This window comes from Dromiciops gliroides, chromosome 4, assembly GCF_019393635.1.
Source record: "Dromiciops gliroides isolate mDroGli1 chromosome 4, mDroGli1.pri, whole genome shotgun sequence".
Lineage (NCBI taxonomy): Eukaryota > Metazoa > Chordata > Mammalia > Microbiotheria > Microbiotheriidae > Dromiciops > Dromiciops gliroides.
Genome location: NC_057864.1, coordinates 460,653,540 through 460,673,434, shown reverse-complemented (window position 1 = coordinate 460,673,434; position 19,895 = coordinate 460,653,540). Strand labels below are relative to the sequence as shown.

Genomic DNA, 19,895 nt, shown 5'->3' with positions numbered 1-19,895 from the left:
CATCTACCATCTACATATTCATTTGTCTATTACCTACTCCATCTATCTAATCTATCTGTCTGTCTTTCTATTCATCCATCCATCCATCCATCCACCTATCTTTTTCCAGCCATCACCTACATATACATTCTCTATTATTTACCTACTCTCCGTTTCTCTCTCTGTGTCTCTCAATGTCTCTCTCTCACACCCCCTTTCTTTGTATACTCAGCACTTAGCCTAGGACCCTGCAAACAGTCTGCACTTAATAAAAACTTCTTGTGTGACAGACACTGCATGTGAAGCAGTGCCTGGAAGTGAGAAGCAAGAGGAGACTAAACTGTATCAAAGTAGAGAATCTCTGCAGCATTCCCAAATTGCTTTCTGCCATAAAACCCTCTCTTCTCTAAGAAGAGAGGATAATAAATCCAATATTCTCTAAGTGGTGTTAAATGGCCGTGAATTATGAATCACCATTATCTCCGAGGATTCACAATTGTACGTGAACCAAAGGACAAAAGAAATACACATGGAGGGTTGTACCAATGATGACAGGCACGAGAAGTTTCCAAAAAAACCCCATAATTGAGGGATATCAATGGCTGGAAAAGTATGGTTACCTGTTGAGAATGAGAGATGACTGATGGATAGCCAGCATTCAAAGAACCATGGGAGGGGCTCCAGGATGATGGATGGGTATTCGTCAGAGGATTGCTAGAACAACGTAGACAAGAATTGTGTAGGCTGGGAAGCTTCATCCCTCTCCCAACACCATGTCTTTGATCGGGTGGGAACCATGTCAGGAATGTATTTTCTTCTCATCTCTACCTCCTAGAATTCTTGGGTCCCTTCAAGAAGTCTGGGTGGTAAAGTGGATAGAGTGCCAGCCTGGAGTCAGGAAGACTTGAGTTCAAATTTGGCCTCAGATACTTACTAGCTGTGAGACTTTGGACAAGTTATTTAAACCTGTTTACCTCAGTTTCCTTATCTGTCAAATAAGCTGGAGACGGAAATGGCACACTACTCCAGTATCTTTGCCAAGAAAACCCCAAATGGGATCAGGAAGAGTTGGACACAACCAAACAAAAACATTGATGGAGTCAGTTACTTCATCAGGAGCTGCCCAAACCCCAAACAAACCTAAAATACCCTGCCCCCCACCCCAATTTTCTGAGTATCCTTGTAATAGGAGGCAGGCAGGTTAAAAAACAAGTTGACTAGATTTTGAATAGTTTTGTGATTATCTTTTTAAAAAATTATTTTAAAACATACATTAAATATATTTTTTTTGAGTTCTGAATTTCCTCTCCTCCCCCATTCATTGAGAAGGCAATTGACATAATATTTATATTATCTCTAAGGTGGCTATTGCATATTAGTAAATTCCAGAGGGAAAGAGAGTTGGGGCAGGGACATTGAAAGACTAAAACTCAGGAGATTGTATGCTGGACAAGAGGAAAGACAGGCAGCCAGATGGCTTGTGGATAGAGTGATGGACCTGGAGTCAGGAAAACAGTTCGAATTCCGTTTCAGACACTTAACTAGCTGTGTGAGAATCTGGGCAAGTCATTTAACTTCTGCCTGCCTCAGTTTTCCCAGCTATAAAAGAGGAATAATAGCCTCTACTTCCCAGTGTTAAGATAAACTGTTTGTTAAGCTCTTAGCAAACCTTAAGGTGGTAAATAAATGTTAGGGTTTTTCTTTTTTTGTTTTTGGGGGGCAATGAGGGTTAAGTGACTTGCCCAAGGTCACACAGCTAGTACGCGTCAAGTGTCTGAGTCTGCATTTGAACTCAGGTCCTCCTGAATCCAGGGTAGGAGCTTTATCCACTGCACCACCTAGTGGCCCCGCTAGCTATTATTTTAAGCTTACTAGCTTTAAACTGCACTAACTTTTAGGATACCTTTATACGTATAAATATATATCTATAGACATATGCATATAGCCATATATAGGTACATATATATTTGCCAGTGCCTATAGATATCGCCACACACATTTTGATTCTTCAAAGTTTTTCTTTAACCATTAATCTGAAGCTTCTCCTTGTGTCTTCTGTCCAGGAACATCCTTAACTTCCGCCCTCAAGTAGGCAATAGGAGACCTAGATTCTTCCGCCTAATTTTGCCTGCTCTTTCTTTAGAGAGGACAATTGATGTACTGGATAGAGTAATAATAATAATAACAACTAGCATTTATTTATTGCTTTAAGGCTTGTAGAGTGCTTTACAACTATCACTGGCTTTAGAGTTAGGCATCTCTCTGGGCTTAATTCGGGCTTTAGATGCTAAATGGTTTTGTGACCTAGGCAACTCTTCTAAGCCCTTCTCGGCCTCGATTTCCCCATCTGCAAAATTCAGGAGTGGGATTCCACGGTCTCCATCGTCTCTCCTAACTCTAATCTATGATGCTGTGACTTGCTGGGTGATGTTACGCATCTCATGGTATTTTTCCTCCCCTCAAACTTTTTTTTTTCTCTTACAGGAAGAAGTAGTTGGTTCGAAGGGCTTTAGGCATAAACGAAGGACTGCATTTTATTATGGATAGGAAAGGGGCTGTGCCTGGACGAGCTGTGGGGAGTGGGGAGTGCAGAGCTAAGGCCCCTACTGGGATTAGCAGTAAGCATTTATCAAGTGCCTACCGTGTGCCTGGCATTGTGCCAGGCGCTGGGGATAGAGATGGCCCAAGCCAGTGCCTGCCCTTAGGGAGCTTACAGTCTAATAATGGAAGAGCTCACAGCCAGCAGAGGTTGGGGAGAATGCACCCCATTTCTAATCTAACTCAGGTCTGGGAGGAATGCAAGCCCGGAGGGGAAGTGGAAGGAGGCTCCGGGAGGCGGCCAGCAGGTTGTTGGGGATGGAAGCGCACGGCTCGGCGAGCTACCCGAAAGTCGAGCCCCGGCAGCCCGAGACTAGGTGGGACCCGCGGGCGGAGCGAAAGGAGCGCGCGCCCTACGCCGGCGGGGGCCCGAGGAGCGAGGTGACGTCACCCCCGGGTGGGCTCGCTTTTTCATTAATGAAACCGGCGGGCGCGGGCGCATGCGCGGCAGGGTCCCCTCCCCCTCCTCCCCCCGCCTCCCTCCCCGCTCCGCCCCCCTCCTCCCCGCTCCCCCCTCCCCTCTCCGGTCGCTCGCTCGTTCTCGCTTTCTCTCTCTCTCTCTCCCCGGGCCGTGGAAAAGGATCCCACTTCCGGTGGGGTGTCATGGCGGCGTCTGGGGCTGGAATGGCTGAGGGGAGACGGCGCTAGTGGGGAGAGCGACCCAGAGGGCTCCCCCCCTCCCCTCTCCCCTTCCCCCCTCCCCCGGCCTGCCCGACGACGCCCCCTCCCCCCGTCCCCCTCCCCGCGGGCCGCCGGCCCCGGCCCCCACCCCCGCGGGAGGGAGCCCGGAGCGCCCCCCGTCCCCCGCCCGGGCCCCCTCCCCCGGGGCCCCCGGCCCCTCCCTGGCCCGGCCGGGCCCGGGGGCGCCCGAGCCAGCCGCCCGCAGCCCTCCGCCCCAGCCCCCCGGCCGCGGGGCGGACATGGCCGCGCACAAGCCGGTGGAATGGGTCCAGGCCGTGGTGAACCGCTTCGATGAGCAGGTAACGGGCCGGCCGGGGCGGCGGGCGGGGGGCGGGCGCGCCGGGATGGGGGTAGTCAGGGCGGGCACCCCTCCCCGCGGGCCGGGCGTCCCGGGGCGGGGGCGGGGCCACGAGGCCCCGGCGTTCACTCGCTGCTCGGAGGTGCCCCGGGCTCCCGGGGAGAGTGGGAGCTCCGGGAGGGCAGGACGTTCCGTTGGGGGCACGTAGCTGCCTGAGCGCTGGGGAGCGATCCGGGGCTGGAGCGCTCGGCCAGCCCCAGCCCCCCGCATCCCTGCCCTTCCGCTCGGGGACTGGGATGGGTGACCTGGGGTGCTGTCTGGGTTGTCCATCTGCTTCTAATCAGCCCCACCCCCCCACCTTCCTATTTTTTTGAATGGGGGTAAGCAAAGAGGAAAATTTCCTTCTTTGCTTCTCCCCAGTGTTCCTCCTAGTTTGAGGGTGTGTAACCGAGGCCCTTCTGATTGCACCCCCATTCCACACCACCCCCTCCCCATTCCACAACCCCCATTCCACACCCCCTCTCCATTCCACACCACCCCCTCCCCCGACCCGTTTCTTTTGCTTCCTCACTTAAAAGAGGGAAGAATAGAAGGCAGGTTCCCCCCAGACTTTATGCCCTATTCCCTTCGTTTTCCAGTGCAGACTAACAACCTCTACCCCACCCCCAATGGAGTGGGGAGTAGAGGCGAGGGACTTAACACTGCTGGCCTGTGATCTCCCCCCAGGGTTCTTGTTCTTAGCCTGCCCCCACCCCTAGGATTGTTTCCCCTTTTAATTTTTCTTGGTCCTTCTTTCCCCTACTCCCCCATTGCTATTGCTCGCACAAGTGAGAGTATGGCGGGGAGGGGATGAGGGGGAAGGAGAAATGGGAAAACTGTTCGGGGATCCCAGAGTCCAGGCAGCTGAAACGGGCCGTGGGAGAGGGGCTCCCTTCTGCCTTGCCTAATGTCTGCTTCAAACTATTAGATGTGCAAGAGCACTTTCATTGAGAATTCTTGAGGAATCCCCTAGGCTAAGGATGGGACTTTTCCCGGAGTGACACACACTCGGAGAGTCCTTGGACTGAGGTGGCCGTGGGCTCTGGTGGCCACTCACGCTTTGTGCTGCTCTGGGATGTTAGGGAGGGAGCCAAGGGGTGCTTTTCTGAGCTTTGTGAGCCCCGAAGGAGAAGGAAATTGTCTAAGGTTGAGCTAATTCGTTTTGTTTACTGTGTATGATAAACATGAAACTGACGGGGTGGGGTGGGGTGGGCGCAGTTCTTTTATATGATCGATAAACATTTCTTTGCTGAGTTGTGTAGTGTTTATGACCCATATGAAGTGGGGGGGAGGAGGAAGGAGTAGATTGTGTGTGTGGGGGGGGCGGATTTAAGAAACTAAATAGACTTGAATCTTGAGGCTAGAAGAAAACCTCCAAGTTATCTCGTCCATCCTGTCTCCAGACAGCACCAGCCCAGACTGTTAAATCTTACCTGATTTCACCATCAGGAGGAGTAAATTGTTGCTACATTTAATTCATTTATTATTATTAGGATAGACGACGGAAATGTAACTCGTGGAAAAGCCTGAATGTGTCTAAATTTTACCCAAGTTAAAAACACCCCAAAGCAGAGTATCTCTTTGCCTAGGCAGGCATTCTGTTTCTTAACTTTTTTTTTTCCACCACGATGATTTCTATTGGATTCACCTTGAATTATTGACCTCTACATAAACATAAGTATCACCGGAAAAAAGATCTCCGAACTGTAAAACGGGGTGGTTCGGATTATGTGCCCAGCACTGCAAGAAAATGTTTCTCTTTGTGTCCCCAGTGTTAAAAGGCCCGAGGCTTTCTCGTTCCCTTTGTTATTTATATTGTGGAATCTAGCTTGCCAACATCTGTTAAAAGTTAAGGACTCAAGCTATTTAAACAGAAGCATTTTGCTCTGTTCCTCCTGTGTCATGAAGGGGAAGGTATATCAAGCGAGTTCCTCTTGCTTTACCCTACCTTGAAAGCTTCCTTGCTGACTTCGGGGAGGGCCCAGGGAAGAGGAGCATTTTAAAGGAGCCCTCAATCAAGTTATTGCTGAAGGGCCAACAAGATGTCATCTCCATCTCTAATTCCTGGGGGAGAATCAGCTTTCTTTTTTTTTCTTTTTTTTTTTGGTGGGGAAACTGAGGCACAGCGAAGTTAAATGAGTGTTCAAGGCCATACAGCTTTTTAGTGGATAGGCAGCAATATGAAGAGAAAGTCAGCACTTGCTTTCAAGTTTCCAGGCTGGGGTATTAAGGGAAAGAGCCTGGGGCTGGTGGAGCCACCCAGCCTTCCTTGGAAGGCTGCTTCTGGGTTGAGAACCTTGGGCAAATTATTTAGCCTTAGATTTGTTTGTCTTTTTTGTAAAACCGTGCTCCTTTTCCCTGGGTATTTGTTTGAAAAGTGCTTTGTGAATTGGAAAGTACTATGTAAATGGGAGTTACTCATTTTTATCATTGACAAAAGTGGCCTTTGGAGGGAGCAGGTTTCCATTGTCATTATGCAGCGTACAATCTGCACATAGTTTGCCTTGACTATAGAAAGGTATTAAATATTTCCAAGGATTGCTGAAAGTTTTGTTTTGGAAGAAATATTCAAAATGTCTCGTGGCCCTAGGGAACATGAAAGAAAGTTAAATCAATATCAGTCCATCAATCCGTATTTCTTAAGAGCCCCATTTGTGCCCTGCGTGAGAGATGGGGGGGGGTGCCCTAGGCAGCCCCTGCCCTCAGGGAGTTTACCACCTAATGAGAGAGACTGTAGGCAAACAAACATATGCAAAGGATAAATAGGAAGTAATTAACTGAGGGAAGGCCCTGGAATTAACTGGGATTAGGGAAGGCTTCCTGTAGAAAGTGGAATTTTAGTTAGGCCTTAAAGGAAGCCTAGAAGGGCCAAAGTTGGAGCAGAGACCTTAGAGTGTTGAGGGACAGCCTTGGGGGACCGCCAGAGAAAATGCTTGGAGCCAAGAGACGGATGTTTCATACATTTTATAGAGAGATGGATACAATCTATCTAGTTGTTAAGATTTTAGAACCCAAGGAAGGATGTTTCTGTTATTTAAAGATGGAATCTCCCCTTTTAAGGAGATAGTATCTGTGAATGAAGTAGATCTTAATTCCCTTGAATCATTTGTGGCCTGAATTTCCTTGGCTTCTGTTTGTCATTAGATTGATATTACTTGTTACTTAGTGAAAGTCTCAAAGAGTACCAGAGTTCTTTTCATTGGCACGCCTTTTTGCAAAGCTGTATATATTGAATTCAGAGCCTTACATCTGAGACAGTTTTTTGTTTTGTTTTGTTTCGTTTTGTTTTTTTTTGCAGCACACCTGAATCGTTTTAAAATCAGTTTATAGGGGGGCAGCAAGGTGGCACAGTGGATAAAACACCAGCCCTGGATTCAGGAGGACCTAAGTTCAAATCTGGCCTCAGACACTTGACACTTACTAGCAAGTCACTTAACCCTCATTTCCTCACCAAACAAACAAAATCAATTTATAGGGTATGATAAAAAACACACACTGGATTTTTTGTTTTAACCATATTATGTCATAGATTAGGACTGAGCTCAAGGCATTTCAGGACCATAAGCATTCATGAAGAGCCTACTAAGGCTGAAGCCAAATTAAAAAACAGCCTCTTTCCTCGGGTAGCTTCCATTCTGTCTGGGGAAGCTGGGAACAGACTTTACAGTAGAAATGGGCATCTAGAAAATCGGATTCTACAGGTGTATGTGCTACCCTCAACATTATATAGTAGGGTTGGTTCCCTTCCCCCCGTGCCCCCCCCCCCCAAGTATTACAAATTAGAAATGCCTGAGTCCAGACTTTGGGCCTGCTGCTTAAAATTGTTGTTCCTCAGTCTTCTGTGAAACTGAGGAGAGAGAGTTCTGCTTTGTCCTAACCTGGGCCCAGTTAGGAAGGAAGGGCCTCAGTCAGAGGCATACAGGCCAGCCGCTCCTCCATTCAGTGGGTACTTCATAAAAATACAACCAATCTGTTATTTCGGAGGGAGGATGGATGAATTGGGATTCCGTGTTGTCTTCCTTTAGGAAGCTGGACAAAGTAGGCAGACCCTTGAGTCCGTTTGTCACTGCAAGGCCAGTAAAATGATAGCTGTGTGGTCCTTGACAGTCGTCCTTTTTAGAAAATCACATGCAAATTCAAATAGCCATTGTATAGCAAAAGGAAAGGGGCTTCCGATGATGGCCCAGTGTGGTTGTATCTTGAATCCAGGACTGATTGGCCTAAATGAATGGTTTAAAAATATCGGTCCTGGCTTAGGCTGTTGCCCCTTCTGGGGAAAAAGTCAAGTAAAGTCAACAAAGCATTTATTAAGACCTATTATGTGTGAGTAAAAAAGGCAAAAGCCAGTCCCTGCCCTCTTAGAACTCACAGTCTATTACCAAAAATAATAATAATAATAATAATCTTGTCCTCTTTAAAATCCTCTGCATCTCCAGGAGTTTTTAATCTGTGGTTTGTGAACTCATTTTTTTATATATTTTGGTAACTGAATTTCAAAATAATTTGTTTCCCTTTGTAATTTTATATATTTCACAGATTTAAAAATATTCTGAGCCTGTCCATAGGCCTCCTCAGATTGCCAAAGGGATCCATGAAACAGAAAAGCTTAAGAACCCTGATTTGAAGAGATACTCTCTTTATTTATTCATTCATCTATGTGATGATCAATCTGTTGGTATGTCTGTCTGTCTGTCTAATTATCTAGTCGGCTAGTTGGCTCAGTGGATGGAGTACCAGGCCTAGAGTCAGGACGACTCATCTTCTGAGTTCAAATTTGGTTTCAGACACTTACTAGCTGGATGACCCTGGGAAAGTCACTTAATCCTGTTTGCCTCAGTTTTCTCCTCTGTCAAATGAGCTGGAGAAGGAAATGGCAGACCCTTCCAGCATCTTTGCCAAGAAAACCCCAAGGAGGGGGGGTCACCCAAGAGTTGGACATGGCTGAAAAGCAACTGGACAGCAACAAAATAGAAAAGAATGATCATTTTGTACCTTGGATGCTTAACTTCCTGAGTTTCTCTGGTAAACTCACTTCCACAATGACCTCTTCTAGCATTGTGAGTTTGTCTTCTTTGTAGATTTCTTTCCTAGATATGATGAGGTTTCCTTTATCTTAACTTTGCTTGAGCTGGGTCACCATTGGTTTCTGCCTCGGTAGTTCTACTGAAACGGTTATCTCCTCGTTAAAATCTTGCTAGGCCCCAGTATTTTCCTGGTTCCCTTCTTATGCCTCTGGCTCCTCATTTTTTCGGCCTCCTCTTGGGGTAGCTTCCAGAGCTTGTGCCCTTAGCTGTCTGTCTTGTATTTCTGCCTTGGAATACAAGCCCTGGGCCTGAGCCAACCTCTCACCTGTGCTCCAGCCCCTTACTTGGAGCTGTCCATAGCACCTGCAAGTTCTCAGACTCAAGACAGCAAAAAGGAAATTCGTCAGCATCTCATCCACCACAGACCAAATGCCTATTCTTTCCAATTAGGATCACAGGATTTAGAGCCAGGAGTCGTTTAGTTCAATTTCCTAATTTTATAGTGGAGGAAACTGAGGCCTCAGGGAGATTGTGATTTTACCTAAGGTGATGCAGGTGGCCGAGAGCAGAGCTGGGCGTTGGCTTCAGGGTCTCTGACTCTAGGCCCCAGAGGGCATGCTCTCTTTTAGAAAGAAAACAGCCTTGGCTTGGAAAACTGGTGACTCATGTTCTCTACCAGGGTGGGCTGCAAGTCTCTCAACGTCTATTTCCCTGCCTGGGAAGTGAGGGGATTGAAGGAAACATTTCTTTGATGATACCATTTCTATCAGTGATGAGGAGCATTAGTTAGTTCTTCTAGGCTAAAAGCTGTGAGACCATCTCTAACTCTTTTTCTCCCCTTCACCATCCCTTCCTTAGACTTTTTTTTTTAAAGGTAACGGGGTTTAGTGAATTGCCCAGGGTCACACAGTTAGTAAATGTCTGAGACCAAATTTGAACTCAAGAACTCCTGGCTCCAGGGCCAGTCCTCTATCCACCGCCCTACCTAGCTGCACCCCACTTCCCCTCTTAGTCTTTTATTAGATTCTGTTATTTATTCTTTTGAAGCATTACTTGACAAGCATTTAAGTGCCTGACATGTGCCATGTCAGTCCACATTTTCTTCATTTTTAGTGCTGCAAACTTACTTCCTTTTCACCCTAATAGATTTCTAGTTAAATCTTCTGGCTTCAAACTCTTTCCTTTTCTATCTGTCATGTGTGTGTGTGTGTGTGTGTGTGTGTGTGTGTGTGTGTGTGTGTGTGTGTGTGTGTGTGTGTGAGACAGACAGACAGACAGACAATCTTCCTGAGTTCAAACCTGGTCTCAGACACTTACTAGCTGTGCCACCTTGGGCAAGTCACTTAACCCCTGTCCACCTTACTTTTCTCATATGTAAAATGAAGATAATAATACCTACTTCCCAGGGTGGTAGTGAGTGTCAAGTGAGATACTATTTGTGTAGTGCTTCACAAAACTTAAAGCACTATATCAATGCCAGCTAATTTATTACTTCTGGTCTTCAGTGTCCTTGTGTGTGCCCTAACTCTTGTCTGGAATGGAACATCAAGGGCTACTGTCACTCTTCCCCCCCCCCCCCCCATTTTGTGGGTTAGCACATTTTAATTTTTGTTTACAAATCAATGGTAGAATTGAAGGTGTAAATTTGGTGTTGAACATCAAGATGTGGATTTTATACTTTGAGAGGTCACATTTAATGAAAGGGGAAACTAGGGAACTCCAAGGAAGGACTTGCACAAATTTTGTGTTTACCAATTCCCAGTGAAAGGCTCATTTGACCTGGAGACCTGAGTAAGAGCCCAGGCTCTGCCAATTACCCTGTCAATCTGAATAAGTCTCATCTCCCTTCCAAGGGTGCACACCAGCTGAAGGAGGCCTAGAGCAGTTGCTCCCATCTTCTGAGGTTGGTGAAAGGCTCTCATGAATGTGAACACGTGGAAAAGTTTGAAGCTACCTAAGTGTTGGGTGGTGGTGCCTATTCTCTTTTCTTCAGAATGCTGATGTTGCCCCTTGGTCAGTAAGAGCCAGTTCTTTGGCTATGAAGTTACTCAGGGATGATTTCACCTTCTCTGACATTAACATTCAGTAACAACCCCTTAGGTGATCTTCAGAAGCATTGCATGTTAGGTCAGAGGTGGCCTTTTCCTAATTCTCACATGAGCTTTGCTTTTTCCATTGGGACCACATCCATGCAGCATGTGTCTGTTTGGCCTTGAGAATGGCAGAAACAACAGAAGGGTGCCATGGAAAATAGCCCAGTACTAGGGAGATAATTCCTTCCTTCCTTCCTTCCTTCCTTCCTTCCTTCCTTCCTTCCTTCCTTCCTTCCTTCCTTCCTTCCTTCCTTCCTTCCTTCCTTCCTTCCTTCCTTCCTTCCTTCCTTCCTTCCTTCCTTCCTTCCTCCCTCCCTCCCTCCCTCCCTCCCTCCCTCCCTCCCTCCCTCCCTCCCTCCCCTCCCTGCCTGCCTGCCTGCCTGCCTGCCTGCCTGCCTGCCTGCCTGCCTGCCTGCCTGCCTGCCTGCCTGCCTTTAAATTTAATCATAGGGGCAGCTAGATGGCACAGTGGATAAAGCACCGGCCCTGGATTCAGGAGGACCTTAGTTCAAATCTGGCCTCAGACACTTGACACTTACTAGCTGTGTGACTCTGGGCAAGTCACTTAACCCTCATTGCCCTGCAAAAAAAAAATTAATCATAAAAGCATTTTATTATTTTCCAGTTACATGTAAAAATAGTTTTCAACTTTTTTTTTTTTTTTGCAGGGCAATGAGGGTTAAGTGACTTGCCCAGAGTCACACAGCTAGTAAGTGTCAAGTGTCTGAGGCCGGATTTGAACTCAGGTCCTTGAATCTGGGGCCAGTGCTTTATCCACTGTGCCACTTAGCTGCCCTAAACATTTTTTTAAATAAGATTTTTAGTTCCACATTTTTCTCCTTTCTTCCCCCCTCCCCAAGACAGAAAGCAATCTTATATAGGTTATATATATACAGTCACATTAAACATATTTCTGCATTAGTCATGTTGTGAAAGAAGAATCAGAACAAAAGAGAAAAACCTTGAAAAAGAGGGAAAAAACAACAACAAAAATGTAGAAACAATATGGTTCAATCTGCATTTGGAATTCAAAGGTTTTTTTTTCTGGATGTGGAGAGCATTTTCCATTATGAGTCCTTTGGAATCGTCTTGGATTATTGCACTGCTGAGAAGAGGCAAGTCTATCACAGTTGATCATCACACAATGTTGTTGTCACTGTGTATATTATTCTTCTGGTTCTGCTCACTTCACTCAGCATCAGTCCACTTAAGTCTTTCCAGGTTTTTCTGAAATCTGCCTGCTCATCATTTTAAAATTTTTTTTTGGTGAGGCAATTGGGGTTAAGTGACTTGCCCAGGGTCACACAGCTAGTAAGTGTTAAGTGTCTGAGGTCGGACTTGAACTCAGGTACTCCTGACTCCAGGGCCGGCGCTCTACCACTGCGCCACCTAGCTGCCCCTTCATCATTTCTTACAGCACAGTAGTATTCCATTACATTCATATACCAGGGAGTTCATTTCATTACAAACAGTGTCTGTGCACTTTTTCTTTGACTCCTTAGGGCAGGTAGCAGTGGAAGTGTTGAATTAGGGATTTACAGAACTGGGTTTTCATCCCAGCCCAGGGTAACAAACACCTTGATCATAAGCAAGTCATTGAGCCACTCTGCGCCTAAGCTTCCTCCATCTGCTGAATGAGGGAGTGAGTCAGTCTGTAGGACATCAGCTACTTCCAGCTCTGAAAGACCCTATGTCCAATACAACAAATTTTCATGATTTCTGAAATATGTTTTGAAATATATTAAGCCTTAGGGGCAGCTAGGTGGCGCAGTGGATAGAGCACCGGCCCTGGATTCAGGAGGACCTGAGTTCAAATCCGGCCTCGGACACTTAACACTTACTAGCTGTGTGACCCTGGGCAAGTCACTTAACCCCAATTGCCCCGTGACCCCCACCCCCCAAAGAAATATGTTAAGCCTTAGAAACTTTTGTCTTTTACTTGACACTTCACTGAAATGCCTACTATTGTATTATCATAATGCATTTCTTCGCTCTCTAGTGGTTTTGTGTTGGGTTTTTTTTGTATGAATAAGCAAACATTTATGAAGAACCTACTTTGTGCCAGTCACTGTGCTAAGAGCCCAGGATACAAAAAAAGAGACAAAAGACAGCCCCTGCCCTCGAGGAGATCGCAAACAAATATATACAAACAAGCCATAGACAGGCTAAGTAGGACATAAGAGAAAGAAGGCACTGGCAGTTGCCAATCTGTGTAAGTGGCTAGAGGGGCTGGGAAAGACTTCCTGTAGAAGGTGGGATTTTAGTTAGGATTTAAAGGAAGCCCTGGAAGGTCAGTCGGTGGTATTGAGGAGGTACAGTATTTTAGGCATGAGGGACAGCCAGAGAAAACGCCTGGAGCCAAGTGTCTTGTTTGTGGTACATCCAGGAGGCCAGCGTCACTGGATGGAAGAATGTGTGTCAGGAGTAGGGTGCAAGAAGTCTGGGAAGGCAGGAGGGGCCTAGTTCTAAAGGACTTTGAATGCCAAACTGAACACTTTGTATTTGCTCCTGGAGGCAATAGGGAGCCCCTGGAATTTATAGAGTGAGGAGGGACCATGAGTGGCCTTGTGATTTACAAAAATCATTTTGGTTACTGAATGGAGGATAGATGGAAGGGGGGCGGGAATGGAGACTTGCCAGGTCTCTAGGTAGACCCGCCAGCTGGCTAGGACAATAATCCAGGCATCTATCAGGTGATGAGGGCCTGTAGCAGGGTGGGGCCATGTCAGAGGAGAGTAGAGGTCTTACTGAGCTGCAAAAGTGAAATCTGTCCTTGGTGGCAGCTTGACTATGGGAGATGGAGAGATAGTGAGGAATCCCTGATGACTCCTAAGTTGTGAGCCTGAGGGGAAGCAGGGTGTTCTCTTCTACTATAACTGGGCTGGGGGAGGGTCCGGGGAAAGGAAATGAGTTCGGTTTAGGACATAACGAATTTATGATGTCTGCTGGACATCTAGTTGGAGATGTCTGAAAGGCATCTGGAGGTCAACAGAAAGGTTGGGGCAGGAGAGGTAGATCTGAGATTTATCAGCACACAGAGGATGTCCTTGGACCTGTGAAGTGCTTTTAAAAAAATAGATTTTTATTGATATCTTTTGTTTTCTCATCACTTCCATTTCCCCCATATCCATCTTCTTCTGTCTCCTAGAGGGCTCTATCTTAGGACACTTTTTTAAAAAGAGGGAAAAAGTTCATCAAAACCAACTCATACATTGAAAAAAGCTGCCATTCTTGGCAGCGGACTGGCCCCTGGGAAAGCTTCTTTTTGATAAGATCCTTTCTTATGTATTCTTCCTTCCCCCCTCCTCCCCCCCAGCAGAAATCAACTAGTTCAGTGGTCCACTATCATTGTGCTAGTGAGAGTGGGAGCTATCTGGCCATTGTAGTACTAAGAACATTTGGCTCACACGTGCCTTCCGGGGCCTGGTCTTGTCTTCATTGGGAGTCATATGAAGTACACAAAGGACAGAAGGATTATGAAGGAAGTTTGGGAAGGGGATTGAGTGTTCTGTGGACCAAACAGAAGGAAGATTTGTGGCCAGTGGAAAGTTTAAAAAGGTTTGGAATCAATATTCAACTAGGTTTTCTGAGTTTTAAATATAACTTTAAAAAATCGACAAACTTGTATTTATGAAAATGTTGGCATGTTTCCTTTATCTCCTTTAAAATCTTGTGCTTGAGGGTGGGAAGCAAGGAAGACTCCACCCTCTTATAGAAAACTGGAATTCAGACTTTTGTTTTTGACCTCGAAGGGCAGTGATGATAGTTTTTTCCTTTTCCTGGAATAATAAATATTTAGCATTGAAAAGTTTGAACATCTATATAGTAACAGCAGTATTGTTTTAAGAACAACTTTGGGGGCAGCTAGGTGGCCCAGTGGAGAACCTGAGTTCAAGTCCGGCCTCAGACACTTGACACTTACTAACTGTGTGACCTTGGGCAAGTCACTTAACCCTCATTGCCCTGCACCAAAAAAAAAAAAAGATCAACTTTGAGCAATCAAGTCAGTCTGACTATTATAAATACCCAAATTTACCGCAAAGATCCTATGGCGGAAGAAGCTGTTTGAATACAGAAAAAAGAACTCACACACATATACACGTACAATACATACACACATATCAGATTTATGTCTAACAGTAGCCATTGGAGTTTGGCTGGGAGGGAAAGGGAAAAAAGTTGCATGATAACTTGGTAAATCTGAAAGGAATACATAGTTACACATAAATACAAAGTTAAACATAGCGGATTGGCAATCTCAAGGCCAATATGTTTTTCTATCCCACTTTGGTGGTTTGTTTTTTTTTTTTTTTGTTTTGTTTTATTGTGTTTTGGGCAGGGCAGTGAGGGTTAAGTGACTTGCCCAGGGTCACACAGCTAGTAAGTGTCAAGTGTCTGAGTTTAGATTTGAACTGGGGTCCTCCTGAATCCAGGGCCAATGCTTTATCCACTGTGCCACCTAGCCGCCCCCTCTATCCTGCTTTGTTATAGAAATGCTTGTTTTGTTTCTGAAGTTCAAAATAAAATAAATAAATTTTTTAAAAGCTTTGGACATTTGAGTTGATGCTGAGAATAGTTTAGTAGGTTGTTATGATTATAATAGAGGCTTCAGTGAATGAACATGGAGCACTCCTGTGGAGTCAAGCTAAACATGCGTGTGTGTGTGTGTGTGTGTGTGTGTGTGTGTGTGTGTGTGTGTGTGTAAAACACCTAATCAGCAACGTGGTGGCCTGGTGCCTTACTTCTCCTCTCAGTGCCCTGGGCAGCTTCTTAAGAATAAATCAGAAAAAGGAAAAAAAAAAAAAAAAAGACAAGGGGCAGCTAGGTGGCCCAGTGGATAAAGCATTGGCCTTGGATTCAGGAGGACCTGATTTCAAATCCAGCCTCAGACAGTTGACACTTACTATCTGTGTGACCCTGGGCAAGTCACTTAACCCTCACTGCCCTGAAAAAAAAAAAAAAAGAATAAATCAGGGATGAGTTTCCAATCTGTGTAAGTGGCTAGAGATTTCAAACCAGCAATTGCCTCAGTATTTCACTGAAATCATAAATCTGGAAACACACACATGCCTACAAACACATATATACACACATTCAACACATGACATTTAAAATGAGCTTAAAATGAAAAATTTAAAAATCTGGTATTTATAGTACTTATTAGTACTTATTTTTAAGAATTTTAGTGTTCTCACATTGACAGTTTCAAATGAAAATATATCTGTGAAATAGTTTGGTAATTGAAATCCTTTGAAGAATGGTTTTTGAATATTTTTTTTCTCAGGGAAATAATATCAAAAGAGCTTCTGTTAAAACAAAAATCTAGACCCACATGGCAATCTGTTCCATTTGTTGCCTATTATAGAATTGGAGTTCTTCTCTAAAACTTTAAATATTTTTCCTAAAAATGGTACTGATTAACTTAGAGTAGTTATACTTTGAGGTACAAGCTTTTGATTGCATACTTTCTTTTAGCCACAATCCAGCACTTTATTTTAACATCATGTAGGGTTGCCAGTGAAAGACCCTGTAAATTGCTGCCTGTTTCTAGTCCTGTTTTATTGATTTTCTGATTCATTCTTTTATATCTCAAAGAATTTAACTTTTTTGGAGGAAGTAGAGCAGTGGTTACCAGCTAAGCCATGTGCTTCAGAGAAATAAAGGGCATTTGGCAATTCTTCCTATGGACGTGTGATTTCAAACACCTTTGTTTTAAATTTTAAATGACAGTTTTACATCCTGCTAAAGAAGCTATTGGGGAAACTAGGTTTTCCCTGCAGCCTTCCAAGGTCAAGGGCCAATTGTAGAGCTGCTTCCTTTTTTGGTGTTTATTGATCACTTTCTGAAGGACTCTCTCAGGAACTTGGGGATTTAGGAGTAACCTATTAGCATTATCGATCACTGGAACTTTCTGGGAGGTGGTAAAAGAGCTTAACACAGTCATACTTTTGCTTCATAGTCTTGCTGGGTAAACAGAATATAGGAATTACTCTGGGAAATGAGGAAAGAAACATCCTGTTTGCAGTCAGAAAGACCTGGGGTAGGATGGTAAATGCTATCTCAGATGCTTTCTCTCTTTGTGACCTTAGACAAGTTACTTAACTTTTGGGATCCTCCCTTTACTCATGATGGGGTTTGTCTAGTTCAAAGGTTCTCAACCTGTGGTCTTATGGATATATTTCAGGGGGTCCATGCCTTTAATTTTTTTTTTTTTTGCTGATTGTATTTTAGCTTATTTGGTTTCATTTTTAATCTGATGAATTTAATTTTATACATTTACAAACAAGATTCTGGGGGTTGGTGGGCTTCATCAAGCTGTTCAAGGGGTCTATGATAGAAAAACGGTTCAGTCCCCTCTGCCTGGAATAGTTTCCTTTCTCATCTTTATCTCCAGACTTTCTTGAAGTCTCTGCTAAAGTCCCATTTTCTGCAAGAAGTCTTTCTCCAAGTGCCTTTCTTCTGCCACCACCTCCAGTTGATCCTGTCTATAGCTTGTTTGTACAGAGTTATTTGCTTGTGGTTAACCCCATTAGTCTGGGGGCTCCTGGAGGGGGGGGCCGGGGCTCTTTTGTCTTTTTTTTTTCATCCTCAGCCTTTAGCACAGAGCCTTGTACCTAGGAAGCGCTCACAAAATGCTCGATGATTGATTGATTGAAGAGCTCCCTGACCCTTCCAGCTCTCAGTTTCATGTTGAAGTTTGACCTGTATTCATCAGTAAGAATCCGATGATTCTTTGGGTCTTGTATAAAGAATGGGAAGAAGGGACTTGGTTTGAAAACTGTCTGTTGTGATTTTGTTTCTAGAGCTTTCTTCCCTTCACCTCATTGGCTTTTCCCTGGCTGTTTAAGGGCAACGTTTTTCTATGTCATGCCCTCCTCTCCCCTCCCCCCCCCCCCCCCCCCCCCCCCCCCCCCCCGCCAGTTCTGCAGCATTCCATTATACTCACTGCAGAGCTAATGAAATCCTGAATATGAAATGTCATCTAAATGGAAGGTGGTATTGTTGTCTTCTGACTCCTGCTCCTTAATCTGGGCATGGAGTGGAAGACTGCCCGGTTAGGCTCTTCTCACCCTTTGAAAAATTCTGATTTGTAGTAAATCTGAGTAGTTCATGTGTAACTGATATCTGATTGCTTACTGCCTCAGTGAGGGCGGTGAAGAGGGAGGGCAGGAGACATAGAATTTGGAACTCAGAACTTTAAATAAAAATGTTTATTAAAAAAAATCTTAGTTCTCTAACATTAAGTGGGTTTTGGGTCCGCAGAGAAGAGTTTTGAAATGATCGAGTATTGGGGGAGAATGCCTAAAGAGAGGTCAAAGAGAATTGGAAATTTCTCCCCCCTCTATAATGGGAGAAAAGTTCAGATAATGATGTTTGAATTCTGTTCTTTTTTTTTCCTCCTTGGTTTATCTAGGCCAGGCCTATCTAGGCTTGTATCATTGGTTTTCTGACTCTGTTGTCAGCATTACATTAACCATCTGATTCAGTGTGGAGGGAGTTATTTTAAATGCCCTCGTGCCCAGAGTCAGTCTTTCTCAGTTTACCTCTTCTCCAGGCCCTCTTTCTCTACTTTGTTCCATAAAGTCAGACTAGATCCTTCACCATCCTTTTCATCTCTTTATTCATCAAATGCTTATCATTCCAGTATTCTGTTTTGGCTGTTCTTATCTTTATATGATCTATAGAGAGTTGGAACTGGAAAAAAAATTAAAAAAATTTTTTTTTGTTAAAAGACAGCTCATTCCTCTGGTGTCATGAGAACACTGGGATCATGAAGTATGGATTCCAGGCCTGGCATTGCCAAACCAGCTTTGAGACCGAGTTACTTTGAAACGCAATCTTCCTGATCCCTAAAATGAGGAGAGTGGATTTCGATCATCTCTAAGGGCCCTTTGAGCTCTGAAGATGTATGCCTTTTAATCCCTGAGCTTTAGACTTTGTCCACAGGGAATACCTGTGCTTTGTTACTTGTTTGCTGAAGAGAAATGGAGGCAGGTAGCATTGCCTATATCAGGGCCGGTGGGTCTGCTGGCCTTTTCATTAGGTGCAGCTAACTTCCCAGTTCCTGTTTGACCCTTCCTGGAGTGCCCCCCAAAACACTCACCAAGCTGTTATTTGCATCATCTTTATTCAACTATCCATTCCCGTGCTGAGGTATGTTTGGATCTCGGTCTGATGGTGATAGGCTTCAATTAACCCTCCAGTGTGGATTAAATTAAAGCAGTAAGGCCACTTGGAACTTGAATTTGGGTTAATAATACAAATAGGAAGGCATCTGATACTTAAACTTGAGGCTCATTTTGAGGCAATAACTCCTAATACAGTGACTACTAATGGAAAACAAATGGGCTGACAGAAATCCAGAAATGATGGCAATTTTAATATTTTCTTTTAATCATAGTTTTGCACTAGATTAGCTTTGATGTCCTTATTAAAAGGATCAGAATTTTAGTCATGATCATGGCAATGTACGTGTTCATGTTCCATTTTTTTCATTACTTTGTTTCTAGTAAGAGCATTCCTTCCAAATGCTTTACAAATAGATTTCAAAGATGATCCCTACCTTTAAAATGTCTCTCCCTCTGAGGTCACTCTGTTATCAGGACACCTGCCTAAAACCCTGTGTTTTCATGATGTTTTTAGCTGACGGTATGTAAAAGTTAAGAGCCAGTCTCTGAGGGGAACCTATCAAAGCCATTCATTGCGAGAGCCAGGTGGTTTTCCTTAGGCCAGCATCCTTTGTAATTTATTTTTAAAACTCCTGAGCATTTTCATTTGAACACTCCTTAATAAGCCCAGCCTATGTTTTATGTGATCTGGTATTCTAAAAACAATGGATTTTTTCTTTCGGAAAGCTTAAACATGCATCACAGCTTGAATGTGCACAGCCCATCTCTGCCCCCCCCCCCCCCCCCCATGGCTCTCTGCCTTCACAGTGTGGTGTACATTCATTCGCCCGTCAGGAGGAAAGGGACGCAGAACATGTCTTCTTCTTACAGGTCTGTGAGCATCTCAATGCTTTCTACTCCATAGCGTTTGGGTAAAAAATGATTAGTAATAATGATTCACCCACATATCTGTGGTTCCAAGTTTTGATAAATGTGAACATCCCTTTTTCCATCGAAAGCACAAGCTTTCTAGCAGCTTCATTTCCCCCCCCCCCCAAATCCAAGTTCTGTGCCT

General features: G+C 44.6%; 1 protein-coding gene across 17 annotated transcripts in view; it reads left to right on the top strand.

Moving 5' to 3' along the window:
* The first annotated feature begins 3,459 nt into the window (after positions 1-3,459).
* Positions 3,460-19,895, top strand: part of NF1 (neurofibromin 1) — a 248,796-nt gene continuing 232,360 nt past the window's right edge. For all 17 annotated transcript variants that reach the window (XM_044004328.1, XM_044004337.1, XM_044004334.1 and 14 more), the window contains exon 1: positions 3,460-3,557. In XM_044004328.1, the coding sequence (XP_043860263.1) occupies positions 3,498-3,557 (60 nt within the window). In that variant the 5' untranslated portion in view covers positions 3,460-3,497. The remainder of the gene's footprint in view (positions 3,558-19,895) is intronic.